Genomic DNA, 15,850 nt, shown 5'->3' with positions numbered 1-15,850 from the left:
ACCCAGGGACTCTGTTCTAACCTCACTCAGGCAGAGGTGCCTGAGGAAGCCTGAGCTATTGCAGAATATTCAATTATTCCTATTTTTCTCAGTCTCCATGGCCAAATGAGCCCATCAACTGGACAAGCATACTAAATTGAATAAAATCCACCAATGTTCACATCACAGAACTTAAGATTTAGTACCCAGAAATACATTATGAGTCTTGTAAGAAGTAGTACTCAAACAGTACTGAGCCTGGGGTGAGGGTGAGGAGCTTTAAAATGCATGTTCCCTACATCTCCTTCAGATCTCTCCAGTGGGCTCATGGGAGAGCCCAGGGAACATGCTCAGTGATGAAAGGTGTACCCTCAATACCAAAGATATGAAGCATTGGAAAATAATTGTGACATCATGTAGATGTTAGACTAGGAAATATAATGCTAACTCTGCTGTAATCCCAGTGGAAAGAAAAGGCAACCATTGAAAAGTTTGTTCTGGAAGGATTTTAAAAAAGCAAAGTGACAGGGACTGGGGTTGTGGCTCAGTGGTAGAGCACTTACCTAGCATGCATGAAGTACTTGGGTTCGATCCTCAGCACCATATATAAATAAATAAAGATATTGTGTCTATCCACATTAATATTTTTTAAAAAATCAAAGTAAAAACAACTTCCAAGATTTTTAGGCTAATTGTGTTTAAAAAAAAAAAAATCTAGCCAACTGCAGTAGGACACAACTATAATCCCAGTGACTCAGAAGGCTGAGAAGCAGGAGGAGAGAAAGTTTGAGGCCAGCCTCAGCAACTTAGTGAAACCCTCAGCAACTTAGCAAGACCTATTTCAAATTAAAAAATGAAAAGAGTGGCTGGCAGCGGTGGCGCATGCATGTAATTCTAGCAGCTCAGCTGAGGCAGGAGGGTCAGGAGTTCAAAGCCAGCCTCAGCAACAGCAAGGTGCTAAACAACTCAGTGAAACCCTGTCTCTAAATAAATTCAAAATGGAGTTGGGAATGTGGCTCAGTGGTTGAGTGCCCCTGAGCTCAATCCCAGGTACCCTGCAGAAAGAAAGATAGAAAAAGAAAGAAGGAAACAGAGAAAGAGAGAGGGAAGAAAGGAAGGAGGGGAAAAGGGAGACAGAAGAGGACTGGGATGTAGCTCAGTGTTAAGGTGTCCTTGAGTTCGATCCCGAGTGCAAATCATCATCATCATCATCATCATCATCATCATCATCATCATCGAGGACCAAACAAAGGGGACCACAAGGCAAATTCTTGAATCAGAGAAGATTTCACTTAAGAAATTCCGCTCAAGTGCATCCTAGAGTCAGTATAGACTCCACCCATCTCCTCTCAAATTCTCAGCAGTGGTCACAGACCACTAGAAGGATAGCTTGGCACAATTCCAACTCACCAAGCAATTAAATAAAACATCAGGTTCTATTACAAGAGGCTGACTTGATCAACTCAGAAACTGCTTCTGGCTTTATCATGTTATGAACTGGACATGTTTATATGCAAGAAAGCAAGAAAGTGGACCCTGAAAGGTTTTCAACTGTCAAGGAAAAAACACAGAAGGGCCTAACTCCTTTACCAGAAGAACTCATGTAACTAGAACCGGCCCCCCTCCCAACTCCCTGGCATTCTGCTGGACTAGATTGCACTCCACACACGTGTGCAGCAGGGTAAGCGAACAAGCCAGGCAGCCTAGGAGCCCCTCCCGTGCTGAAATGCTGTGTGAGCAGGCAGAAGCAGGTATCTCTGTCCTCTGGCCTCAGGACAAATGCTATGGACATGTGTGGAAAAAATCTTCCACCTGTAAAATAAATGAGCTTGCATCCACCTGCTGGAACACCACGCATCAAATACAAACAATGAAGCAGATCCATCTTTTTGAGGATATACACCAACACAGATACATTGGTAATAGCAAAGCAAATAAAATTGTAGGGCAGTTACACAACTGTGCGCATCTGTCAGCACTCATGGAACTATTCACGGAAAAGAGTTCCCCTTACTGCACATGTGTGCAGATTTTAAAATGATATTCTCAGAGGGATCCACTGTGTGTGTGTGTGTGTGTGTGTGTGTGTGTTGGATATAAAATCAGAAAGGCTTCTCCACCCAATGCTAGAGAAGCTACCTCTATTTTAATTACAGATAGCTTTTGTTCTGTGTTTTCTCTTTTTGCTGAATTTCCTCCTTCATTTTTCCAAGAATGAAATAGATATTGTTTTACTTTTTTTTAACTGAATAGAGAAGCACAAAAGAATACCTGTGCTCAAGAAGGGCTGATCTGGAAGAAAAGGAGAGAAGGACAGCTGGGCCTCTCCTATGTGGTGGACCATGGGAGTGTGACAGCAGATTGCTCACGTGAGAAGCCCCAGTGGTGCTCAGCAAATGCGAGTCACACGAAGGGATGAAGGAACGATTACAGTGGGTCTCTACATCATGAACAATTCTCATTTGAGATACAATATTTTAGCAACACACACTCATAAATATTGTAATCTCTTGGAGTGACAGCCATCTAATTGCTTTCAAACCAAACAGTTGCCACATGCTCAAATGAGCTCTTTCATTTTCCTCTTCTTACCCTCCCTCCTGTCTCCACCCTATGAACAGAGATGAAACAAGTACCCACAGGTAGCTTGGGATGTTTTTCTTGTTAGAAAGACAGCCTAGGTGTGTCAAATTGAAAGTCAAAACCAAAAAAACAAAAGCAGAAGATCTGGTAATTTTCCACAGACCTGACAGCAGCCTCCTTCATTGAAAAATGGCAGGGAAAACAGATACAAGACCAGGCCTCTGTCTTCAAAGATACTGATTGTTTTGTATGGGAGATGATCTGACCCTTCCCAAAGAACGGTCAGCTTGACAGGCAACTTTTGACTCCCTCCTGCTTTTAAGTACAAAATGTGTGCATGGGGGAGGGGAGGGTTTGATGTGCTATGGGGGGTGTTGTGGATGTATATGTGGCGGGGGTGTGTGTGTGTGTATGTGTACGCACTCTGCTTGGTGTGTATGTGGTGTATGTTGACAGTGTATATTTGCAGATGTTATAGGAGTATGCCGTGTGGGTGGGCCAGTGTGTGCTGTGCATGTATGTGGTGTGTGTAGTATGTATGGTATGTGCCGATATGTGGAGGGACTACAGGGTGTTAGATACTGCATGGGTATAATTATATGTTTGATTAGATGAGATTTTAGGACTACCTCAGAAGGCTCTGGAACACATCAAAATACTGAGGATATTTAATGCCATGACTAAATCAGCTCTAGTTTTTCTAACACCTACTAAAATGTTACACACAATTTAGACCCAGGAAGGACTTTAGATCAATGATTCCAGCTCATTCACCGTGGAAATGAGAGATCTGGGGCCCAAAGAGTACAAGTGAGCTGCTCAATGTCACACAGCACTGCCTATCAAAATGGTGAACTGTAAACTCCCTTGTAGGGGAGTGTCCCTGTGCTTTTGAGGCCCCTAAGGCCTTCAGCAATTACATTCCTCTTATTATTCAACCTTAAAAATTCACTGTGGAGATGGAGCCATCTGGGGCTCAAAGGCCTGGCTAGGCCTCATTTGCCAAATGAGGATATCATCATCTGCAGAGAAAGAATCTCCTCTTCCAAGAGATGCCGATGACAAGCCAGAGTACTGGACAACCAACATGAGATCCTGCTGGAAAACTTGACATGCAGCAACAGGATCAGAGAGAGTGGGGGTCAGGCAGGAGATCAAGAGCTCAGCCCATTAGGCATTAAGCAAGAATGCCCCGCTCTGGCCCTCCAGCCTGACTGCACACACCCACAGCCTCCTCCAGGATCCCACCCCTCTCAGGTGCCCTGCCCAGCCTCACCTCAGGCACCCATAGTCCCCTAACACGATACTCCCTCCCGTAGGCTACATCCTCCCCCATGCTCAGTGTTTCCCCACAGCAGCTTCTGGCCACCTCCTTCTTGAAAATTCAGTGCAGTCATCACCTTCTTGCAAGAGGACCTGCCCCTTTCCCACTTGACAGGATTGATTCCCTTCCCCTCTGGTGTGCACCTCATCATCACAGCCCTCCCTAGGGGTTTAGAGTTGTAATTTTGTATTCCTGGTTCCCTCCCTAGGGTAGGAGTTCCTGGAAGGGAGGCTTCGTCATGGTCATCTCCAAACCCAAGCCTCAGGCCTGCAGCAAATGTTAACCGTCCACAAATAAAGGCATAAGTGATTTCTGAGAATGTGTATTTATCATCTAGTATCAAATAAAAATTTCCTTTAGCAATTTAAACAATACACACTTACTATCTTGCCATTTCTGTATGTCATATAGCTTAATGGGGTCCTCCCCTTAGGATCTCACAAAACTAAAATCAAGGTGAGTGATTGGGCCGTGTTCTCATTTGGAGACTCAACTGGGGAAGGACTGCGTTCACTCTCACTTGGTTTGTTCTAAGGTCTGCCCACCACAGAAAGAATAAAGTAAACCTTGCTAGTCAATTCTTTTCCTTTTATAATTTCTCTTGTCCTCCTCCTTTGGGTTCTTTCTTGCAGGTGGCTTCATTCCTGCTGGCAGAGAATTTATGGAAGAAAGTGCAGCTCCAGTGGCCCCAGGTCCTGGGAAAGGAGAATCCATTCAATTCCCAGATTGAGCAGGTGTTTGGAGACCAAGGTGGGCACTGAGTGTCTCAGGCATACACACCTGAGGATCACGGGGAGGCAGAAACTTGGATCAACTCATCAGCAGCGTGTTGAGGGGCCCCTATGTCATAGGCCCAAAGTACCCCCTGCAGAGCATCTTTGCAAAATTCTTTCCTCAAGAGCAGAGCTGAATACTGTTGTGGTGCCATGTTCTTCCAGGGTCAATTCCCCTCCAACTTTTCCTGAAGTAACCCTTAATAAAGCGGTTTGAGGATGATTTCCAGCCTGGGAGTATTCTGTGCCCGACAACAGTTAGTCATTCTAAAAAGGGGTCTTATTTAAAACATAAACCACCCAATGATATTCAACAATTTGCACATGGTCTTGGTGTGTCAGGGATTGGCCCTGCCCCTTATTACCCAGGGACTCTGTTCTAACCTGCCTGATAGATATAACCTCAAATATTGTTGTTGACAGGTGATCCCTGAGGTGCCAGGGTAACAGAGTTTGATCTATGTCTGTGGCTCTTTTAACACTTTCTGTTTCCTGTTGTCTGATTTTAGGCCTGGAGGTGTTTTGAGTGACTCTTTAGATGCTTAACTTTATTTACAGAGACTGAAAAAAGTAGATGCTTAGACAGGTAGAATCCTGCAGCTTCCACAGACAACAAATCTGGGTCTTGGGTTTTTGTAATTTTGTTTCTTTGCTTAGATAAAAATTTCCTTCCTTTTTTCCCAGTCCCCTGATCTGACCCCACCAAAATATTCTTCACTCGGCTACTATGGGCATCTTTTAAGAATACAAGTCTGTTTTTGCTTAAAACTTGCAGTGGCTCCCCATTTCCCTCAGGAGCAAGGTCAAGCCCTGTGCTGATTTTACAGGGTCTGGCTCCTGATTTCTTCCCTCTCAGACCCACTCTCCTACTCCATGTCCAGACTGTACCTAGAAAGGCTGCTGGATGGCTGCCAAGGACTTGCACAAGCAGGACATTCAACTGTCATGGGCCCTCTTGAAAAACAGTATGCAACCTGGGCCTGGTGGCACATGACTGGGATTAGTGACTCAGGAGGCTGAGGCAGGAAGATCTCAAGTTCAAAGCCAGCCTCAGCAAAAGAAAGACACTAAACAACTCAATGAGACCCTGTCTCTAAATAAAATACAAAATAAGGCTGGGAATGGGGTTCAGTGGCTGAGTGCCCCTGAGTTCAATCCCTGGTACCCCCCAAAATAAAAAATAAAAACAGCACACAAAACCATAAATACAAAATTAGGCATAAACTTGAATACTTATTTAGAAGAAAAAAAGAAATCAGAGCAAATTAAGAACTGTTAAAAGTCAACAAGTACCATAAATCCCACAAAGTCCATGAAAATGATAAACATCTTTTCTTTAGAAGTTTTTGCTGGAAATAGAACCCAGGGCTTCCTGCATGCTAAGCAAGGGCTATTACCACTGAGCCACATTCTAAAGCTTCCCCTGCATTCTAAAGCTGCATAATCTGATTGTCTCTTCCTTATAACAATGATTTTGTGACATCATTGTCTACAGAAAGAATTAAAAACTAAAATCTGTAGCTTATTATTGAGAGTTTAAAAGAGTTTCTTTTTTTAATATTTTTATTTTTATTTATTTTTATGTGGCGCTGAGGATTGAACCCTGGGCCACACCTGTGCTAGGCGAGTGCTCTACCACTAAGCCACAACACCAGCCCCTAAAAGAGTTTCTTTCAGTGACACGAATAATTATTGGCAAAGTTGTATAAATCTTCAGGAGTGTCGTCACAGTGGGAAGACCTCTGTCAGGTTTCCTTTGAATATAAGCTGCGAAAGACTCACTCTCCATTTCTAGTATGGTTGGCCCTCCAGACCGCAGGTTCTGCACCTGCGAATTCATTCAATTGAGGATCAAAAAATATTTGAAAAAAGTTGTAACATCCTAAATGTTCCCCAAAGTCCATGGGTTAAAGTCTCTGTCCTCAGCTTGGCACTATTGGGAAGCACTGGAAACTTAAAGAAGTGGGACCTAATGAGTTTTAGGTCACTGGGAGCGTGCCCTCAAGGGGAATTGCATACAACTGATACACGTCCTTCTTGTATACTTCAACCTCTAGATGACTTATAATATCTAATACAATGCAAATGTCATGTAAATAGTGGTTAGGTTGTATTATTTAATAATGACAAGGAAAATATCTGTGTATGTTCATTATAGACAAGAATCATCATAGGCCTAAGTATACAATAAACAATCTGCTGATGGTCAAATGTGTGGTTAGTTGAATTGCAGGCATGGAACCCGTGGATACCAATTGCTGACAGCAGATGATTTATCATTGAATATATTCTTAACTGTGAGTGCTGAGCACCAGTGCAAAACACCTCCTGTTCACCATGCACATCTGATGATGGGAGTCCATTGCCACTGACTGGCTTCTGGTTCTATTCATCTCTCATCTCATTTGTCCTCCGTGAATCACATATTTTTAGTTGCAATATGACTGTTGGTCTTTGGCCACCTTTGTTATGACACTGGTGAACAATAACTAGCAATAGCCTAACTATACAGAGAAACACCTGCAAATCACACAAATATTAACCTAAACTGCCACCATTTGGATCTTGAATGTCCCCCAAAGGCCCATGTTTTAAAGGATTGTTCCCAGCCTGTGGCACTATTGGGACACAGTGCAATCTTTTTTTTTTTTTTTTTTTTTTTGGTGGTGGGGGGGGCGTTAATGGTAGAAGGTTAGATAATTGAGGGTATGGCCTTGAAAAGGGATGTTGGGACCCCAGTTCCTTTCTCCCTCTCTCCTCTTGCTTTCCCTGCTGCCAAGAGAACAGATCTCCTCTGCCACATACTCCCACCATGATGTACTATGCTACCGTATGCCCAAAGCAACTGGGCCAACTAATCATGAGCTGAAACCTCTGAAACTATGAGCTAAAATAAACCTTCTTTCCCTTTAAGTGTATTTTGTTACAGTAATGAAAATGGGACTAACATATAAAACCAATCTACATGAATCTTCATTTCAACTTCTGATTGGCTAAAGTAAAGGAAGAATCCCCCAAAATTTCCATGGCCACTTATAAGAAAAGATGACACAGAAAGCAATTGTGTTTAAAATATCTTTCTTTTGCGATTTTCACAAAGCATAAGACCACGTGGACACATTTCTGGGGGCTTTTCCCAGCTTTGGAAGACACTCTAAGACTTAATTAGACTTACGGTAGATCCACCTCCACTCACAAGGTTAATATGCCAGGTGGTATGTCAGCTTCAATTTGGGGGGCTGGCAGACTTAAAATGTGCATCCATTCATTTCTGTCACATGAGCAGTACTCTTGATTTAGCATAACCAGCACATGTCCCCTGGAGGCAAGTCAACAAAGGGCATCAGCACATTGTCAGGAGGTTTCTATTTTAAGCAGAAAATAAAAACAAGGGGAATGAATTGGAGAGTAAGAGGTGTAGAAGTGTTGGGTTGTGGAAATCTCATATATCCACCTCCTGAGGGATGTGTCCTCTTGTAGGATCTTGGTAATCATAATTTCCTCTGGTATTTCAGCATCTCATGTTATTTTTTAACACCAAAATACCCTAATATTTAGTTATTCTTTTTTAATCTGAAATATTAATCATTCAGTCTCAATAAACCCAGAGAATTCTGCACTCAAAACTATATTCCTTTAGTAAGAACTCTAGCCATAATTTTGAAGGCTCCAGTCCATGATCGGTTGTCCCCATTGCTTTGGGCCTGTGATGAGGCCACACAGCATAGCAGGAGGAAATGGAAAAGCAAAATCACTCATCACACAGCCAAGGAGCAAAAAAGGAAAAGTGGAAGGGTGCCAGGTCCCAAGCACTCTCAACAACTTAAATGCTTCCTACTAAGGCCACATTTCTCAAAGGTTTCAGACCTCCAGAGAGCACCACCCTGAACACCACGCCTTGAACACATGACCTTTGGGAGACATTCAACATCCAAACTATAGCAACCAGTTCCATCTCTGAGCAGGCTCATGGAGGAGGACAAAGATGCCTGAGTCCTGAACCCTGGCCCTACTCCTGGAGCACAGCACCAAGTAATCAAGGGAAAAAAGGGGTGAACCACCTCTCTTTTTGAGAAAACAATAATAGTGCATAAAATAAGTACTCAATTCAAATAAATAATAAATACCAACGTAGTCACCAGGAGAACCGGAGGGTGAAGTTAGACCCTCTCCCCTAGGTCAGGAGCCTTGAGAGGGGCCCATCTATGTAGTTCTATTTCCACTTTCTATTCTCCTGACCAACCCACACACGTTCCTCCATTGAGATTTGACCATCTTTCTCCATGGTTTGGGAGTGTTCTGAATCTGTAGATCCGCTGAGTAATTCTTATAACTTCTAGATGCCCAGAACGTATAGGCTAATTGTGGAGGAACAGCTCCTGTTCCATATTTCTATATTCATGCCCCTGGAACTGCTGTCCTTGAGTTTTTCGAATCATAGTGGGTGAATGCTGAGAGGCACCTGAAGGGCTTTCCTGGGTGGCATGTACCCCTCTTTCCACTATGCCCCATTCCTGGGAATGAGAATCGCCAGAACTTAAACCAAAGCTGAAATAGGAACCTGCCAATCACATGCACTCCTGTGTCCATGCATGGTCTCTGCATCAATGCTGAGCCCACTACAGGTGCTCAAGAATAGTGCTGAAAGAATGAATGGACCTGCTGCCCAGATCATATAGTATTACTCTTTGACATATAAAAATAATTGGTCTCTTTTTTGACATATTTGAATTAGACCCATTGGATCATTGGATCATGTTCCTCGTGGTAAGAAGGGTGAAAAAGAAAAGCAGTGCATTGAGATGCTGCCTTCTCTCCGGGCACCCCTGGTGGAAGGATATGGGTTTTCTGTGGGTCTTCATCTAGATACCCCAAAACTCTAAGATAATTTAGGTTTCTTCTGTTATCAGAAAAATCTGTCTTTCCTTCCCCATTGAAATGGAGTTTATCATTTTCTACATAAATAAGTTCCAAGTACCTTTATTTCCACCCACTCCTAAGCATTTTTTCATTTGGGGTTCAAGTCATATAACAAAAGGTCTTCAAGCCCCACAGCAAATGCAGATCAGCTGAAAGTCTTTCTGTGAGACTTGTACAGATACACATGTAGCAGGTCCTGAGTCCCCCAGGAATCCACAAGGACTTCCCCATCCTATACTCTCACTGATTTTATCCCATAGTTAAGGTATTCTTTTTTTTAATATTTATTTTTCAGTTGTATTTGGACCCAATACCTTTATTGTATTTATTTATTTATTTTTATGTGGTGCTGAGGATCAAACCCAGTGCCTTGCACATGCTAGGGGAGCGCTCTACCCTGAGCCACAACCCAGCCCCATAGGTAAGGTATTCTTAACAGAGGACCACAGAGACCCCCAGAATTAAGAATGTCTGTAAACTTGAACAGGAAAAAAAATTTGTCTCCACTATATTCAAGCTAAAATTTAGCATCTCCTTTCAACATGAATGTGGACAAAAAAACACAGCTGTCTTTTTCACTATTATTTTCAGGTCACATTATAGTTGTTGCAGAGACAGCTGATTCTTGATAGTCCTGGTAGTCATGTTCTGTGATGTTGTCCTTATCGCTGGGCCAGCAAATACTAAATCGCTGCTCTTAGGGGCAATGCCAACATTTATGCTGGCAGGTCAGAGGCCCTCGAGTCTGCAGTCACAACATTTTGTCAACTGATCAAAACATAACCTTGTCGTATGTTCAATTTGTGTTTAAAGACACTTGATTTAAGATTGAGTTGATTCCTTAACATTGAACTCATTGCCAACAGCATGTTAACTCATGTCTCAACGAACCTTCTCTCACAGGTATTTTTCTCTTTAAGGCACATAACAGCCTTGACCAAGGAACACCCAGCAGCTTGTTGGGGCCTTTCAAACAATGAAAGCACATGCAAAAATGCATAAAAATGTGGCACTAAATATAGCATGAAAAAGACATGTTTACAGTGCGATGGCTGAAACAAGCAGGTGGACCTTCACCCGAGACCTCAGCTGGGAACAAGCAGGTCAGGCAGCTCAGCGTGTTCACTGCTCAGCATGGCCATGAATAACTGCAAACACCATGAGTGTTAAATTGGAGTTACAGATTAATTGTAGCAAGTCAACAAATTCACAAATAAACAATTCATAAATAACAAGGAGCCACTGTATCTTGAAATATCAAGATTATGGTCATCGATACTCTAGAACCACTGTAATTATAAGAGCCACCAGCTGGGCATATGGTACACACCTGTAATCCCAGTGGCTAGGGAGGCTGAGGCAGGAGGATCCCAAGTTCATGGCCATCCTAGGCAGTTTAGCAAGGTCCTAAGCAACTTAGCAAGACCCTGTCTCAAAAATAAAAAATAAAAAGGCTAGGAATGTGGCTCAGCAGTAAAGGGCCTCTGGGTTCAATCCCTGGTACCAAAAAAATAAAAAGAGCCACCACTGGATCTTGTTATTTAAAACATACAAAAATAAACACATTTTTTTAAATGTGTGCCCCCTTTTTAAATATTTCAAAGTTTTTAAAATATTTTGATATTTGATTTGAATGGCATTTTCTTTTATAATCCTATTGTTTTATTTTTCACATTTTAAAATGTTATTCTAATGAAACTGATCAAATATGTTGTGTGCATGTATGTCTATGTAACAATGAATCCCACTATTATGTGTAATATAATGCATTGATTAAAAAAGAATCACAAACAAATAGAATGATGTTCTGAGAAGGGACTCCCAAGTTTTCCCAGCCCACCAACAGGGTGCAGGGTGCTAGAAGGTTGTGTTGCCTCTAGACAAAGAACTTAACGGTCTAGGAAGTTTAGAAGCATTGCATGCTTTAGCTTCCTGGGAGGTCACAGGATAGGTGGCCTGCAGTCAAGAAGCCTGCACAGCTCATCCCTTCGCCAACATTCTGACCCGGAGCTCTTTCCTGGCCTGATACCTATTAGCACCCTGCAGCCTCTCGATCTATCCCATCAGCCTGGAAGACGCTGCCTCAGGGAATTAGCCTCTGTCTAATGCACTTCCTGGCCTTGTCAAGAGAGGGATTTCCATTCATCTATTGAGGGGCATCGGAGTTGGTTCCACAGTCTAGCTATTGTGAATTGTGCTGCTATGAACATAGATGTGGCAGTGTCCTTGTAGTACGCTCTTTTAAGGTCTTCAGGTGCTAGCCTATCCCTAAAAAACAAATGCCAAATGTCTTCTTTGATATAATGAGAGCAACCAAGAACAGAGCAGGGAGGAAGAACAGGAGGAAAAGATTAACATTAAACAGAGTCATGAGATGGGAGGGAAAAGGAGAGAAAAGGGAAATTGCATGGAAATGGAAGGATACCCTCATTGTTATACAAAATTACATATAAGAGGTTGTGAGGGGAATGGGGAAAAAATAAGGAGAGAAATGAATTACAGTAGATGGGGTAGAGAGAGAAAATGGGAGGGGCGGGGAGGGGGGATAGTAGAGGATAGGAAAGGCAGCAGAATACAACAGTTACTATTATGGCATTATGTAAAAATGTGGATGTGTAACCGATGTGATTCTGCAATCTTTGTAATGTTTTGAATAACCAATAAAAAAAAAAGAGAGAGAGGAATTTCCCAGGCAGATTCAGAGCAGAGTGCCCATCTCTCTCCTCATCTTTGGTGTAAGCAGAATGTGTTTGGAACCTTCCTCCTGGTGACAATAGCTTCCCTGGTAGAAGTAAAACACAAAGGCAGCCCCTCCCAGACACACAGCACATGTTCACTGTAGTATGGATTTCCTGATGAATGGACGCATCAATATGCTATTAACATGTCAGTTTCTCATTAAATCTGAGTACAGAATCCTTGTTTGCCCGCCGGGATGAACTTCCCTAATCTGATTTGGCAGAGGTTTCAGTATAAATATTCATACAAGCTAGGGTTCTTTTAATCTGGTCCTTTGCTTGCAGTAAAAGGGGGTGGAGAGAGGTTGCTTTTAAAGCCTGTTTTCTGGGTCACTTCTTAAAACCGCCATATCAAAAAATAATGGCCTCATCATCATGAATCTGTCGTTAAGGAGGATTACACTTCTGAAGCTCTTGGATGGATGGAAATGCAGCAGAGAAATAAAGCGCACACAATGAGGCTTGCTAAAGATTTCTTTGGGCATTGTGCTTCGGGCTGGCTGCTTTGTTTTTAATTAATTACATGGAGCATTTGCAGGAGCCCTTTCAGCTTCAGAGCCCTGTTAATGTAACTCCCAGGTTCACAAAGCTCCGGTCAATAAACCTCAGCAGATAGGCAAGAGGACACATCAAGGGCTTCCACGATCTGTCTGGCTCCAGGACCCTGTAGACCCTGAGGACTTGCAGTTTCACCTCAGGACTCTACCCTCTGAGACGTACACTTTGCATAGGCTCAAGAAGGCCCTGAGGTGTTAATATTTTTACAGTGAATTCTACATTGTAGCTCTGTAAATATCAGGTGAAGTCAGGACTTCCAGTGTGGCTGCCAGGGGAGCAGAAGGCTTTTGAGGAATAAGTAGAGGCTCCAGGCTCATCCAAGTTTCATGAAAAGAAGAAAACTCTGTCCTACAACTTCCTGGAGTTGGCTGACACATAAAAACACAATCAGTGGGAATTCAGGAAGCCACAGGTTTTGGAGACCTTAAGCTTCTACACCTTGGTTACATCCTTTTTTAAATAGGAGCAATGATACTGGTCTCCCAGCACTGTAAACTAGTGCTTCCGGAGGGCTAAGTGGCAAGTGCAGGACATGTATTATCTCACCTAACACAACCACTGTGTACAGCTGTTCTGCCACAATGCTCTACTTTTACAGATAGGGAAATGGAATCTGGGAGCAATAAAATAAGACTACTGGTCTCATAAGTGATGCATCAGGAATTTGAAACTAAGCCATCTGGCTCCTAGCCTCCAGTCTATCCCACCTTCCTGAAGAAGGGAGTGTGCTTTTTAGCCATATCTGCTACAAGAATGAAGACCATTCTCAGAAATCAGACCATCAATGTTCCAGAAAATATCAGCATCTTCATGAACAGGATACACAGTTGTGCAGGACCCCTAGAAGAACCCTGCAGAAGGAATTCAACCATGTCAGTGCAAAACTTACTACCCTTAGAAAGAAAAAGAGGCTCTGGGTTAACAAATGATGGGATAATAGGAAGGAACCAGTTACTGCCCACATGTGTGGCCATATGCCAGATACAATCAAGGGTGTCACGCTGGAGCTCTGTTATAAGTAGAGGTCTGGGTGGGTATGTGCACCTCCCACTAATGTTATTATTCAGGTGACTGGATCTCTCATTGAAATTTGAAATTTCCTGGGTGAAAAAAACATCTGCAGGGTTCAAGTGAGGTCAGGTTGCTTGCTCAGTATCTCAAACCCAGAAAGATGAGTTAATCCTTAAAGGAAATAACATTGATGTTGTTTGCAATTCAGCTGCTTTGATTCAGCAAGGCACAGCAGTTAAAAACAAGGATAAGGGAATGCTTTGGGATGGTATATGTGTCTCTGAAAAAGGAACAATTCATCAGGCTGATGAATAATATCTGAGAGCTCATTTCTCCTCCTCTGCCTTCACTCTCTTGAGCCCCGAGTCGAGGTCCTCCTTGAAAGTTACATTCTTATTTCATTGTGCAGAACGAATTATTTCTCCTCTCTCTACTTTGCTCCTCTAAGGTTTATCTTTCTACATTAAATGATTCGTTAGTAGAATTTGTGAAAATATCTACTCTGAAGAGAACATACGCTACTCCCTTGGGGGACAGAAGTAGCTGTGGAAAATGCTGTATAAAATAATAATAATGAGGAGGAGGATGATAATAATTCTTTGTCATTATGCATTTCTAAACTGTTTTGGGTTCCATTTTTTACTTAGAACCCAGAAACCATGAATATTGATAGATTTTCTTCTCAAAAGTAAAAGGTTTTGCAAAGCAAAAAAACATACCTAAGTAGGGTCAAAAGACAAATGGCAAATAGAGGAAAATGCAGCTCATCCCATAGACAGAGCTAAGTTCTCTATGATACAGAGTTTTTTGAAACTCAAGCACAAGTCCAGCAACTGAATTTTTTAATTGGCAGAGGGTACAAATGGGCTGAGTCCACAGAAAATGGAATCAAATATCAAATATCCCTTATATAAACAAATATGAAAATAAACTCAATCCTCAATCTCATTTGTAATTATATAAAGGTAATTGTGTGTGTGTGTGTGTGTGTGTGTGTGTGTGTGTGTGTGTTGCTGGGGACTGAACCCAGGGCCTTATGCATGTGAGGTAAGCACTCTACCAATCGAGTTATATCCCCAGTTTGAGACGTCTGTTTTCTAATCAAGCATGTAAGGAGTTTAAAACTTGACACTCCACACAACAAGAGTGGGAGGGCAAAAATAAAAGTTCATTGGATTAGACAGGGGAATGAAGGGAAAAGAGTGGGGATGGGAATTTGAAAGGCACTGGAATGAATCAGACATACCTTTCCTATGTTGATATATGAATACACCACAATGAAACTCCACATCATGTACAACCACAAGAATGGAATCTCAATCAGAATAAGTTATACTCCATGTGTTTATAATGTTAAAATATACTCTACTGTCATGTATATCTAAAAAGAACAAACTTGTTTTAAAATGTTGACTCTCTAACGATACATAAAAAGCTGAAAATTGACGATTCTTCTTAGATCTTTCAGAGAATTGAGGTCAAAGGGAAAACCCAATGTCTAAAAATCAGAAAAAGAGAGGCAGACACAGATAAACTAAACTTACTAAAGCAGAAGCCCATGAGCAGAAACTTCCAAGAGAAAGAATATAAGGTATATCTTGTCTGACTTTCAACAGAAGTTTACAAGGCATACTAAAAGGCAAAAAAAAAAAAAAACCAGTTTGAGGAGATAGAGTAAGCATCAACCACGTGTAGATACGACAAGATTACTGGTATTATTGATCTAGGAATTTAAAACAGTGATGATTACTATGACACAGGCTCTAATGGAAAAAGGAGAGAACATGCAAGAACAGAGGGGTAATGTAAGCAGAGAGATGGGTGTTCTAAGAAATAGCAAAAAGAAATGCTAGAAATTAAAACACGTAATGAAAAGGAAGAATGCCTTTGATGGACTCTTTAATAGACCACACAGCTGAGGAAAAGGGAGTTTTGAAACTTCCAAAATTGAAAAACAAAAAAGA

General features: G+C 42.0%; 1 protein-coding gene across 2 annotated transcripts in view; it reads left to right on the top strand.

Annotated features, from left to right (window-relative positions):
• The window catches only part of Aoah (acyloxyacyl hydrolase), a 203,312-nt gene extending 198,592 nt beyond the window's left edge, over positions 1-4,720 (top strand). For both annotated transcript variants that reach the window (XM_076864004.2, XM_076864014.2), the window contains one exon: positions 4,519-4,720. In XM_076864004.2, coding sequence (XP_076720119.1) covers positions 4,519-4,647 — 129 coding nt within the window. In that variant the 3' untranslated portion in view covers positions 4,648-4,720. The remainder of the gene's footprint in view (positions 1-4,518) is intronic.
• The last annotated feature ends 11,130 nt before the right edge of the window (positions 4,721-15,850 follow it).

This window comes from Callospermophilus lateralis, chromosome 1, assembly GCF_048772815.1.
Source record: "Callospermophilus lateralis isolate mCalLat2 chromosome 1, mCalLat2.hap1, whole genome shotgun sequence".
Classification (NCBI taxonomy): domain Eukaryota; kingdom Metazoa; phylum Chordata; class Mammalia; order Rodentia; family Sciuridae; genus Callospermophilus; species Callospermophilus lateralis.
The sequence above is the reverse complement of the archived record's forward strand: the minus strand, read 5'-3'. Positions and strand labels throughout refer to the sequence as shown.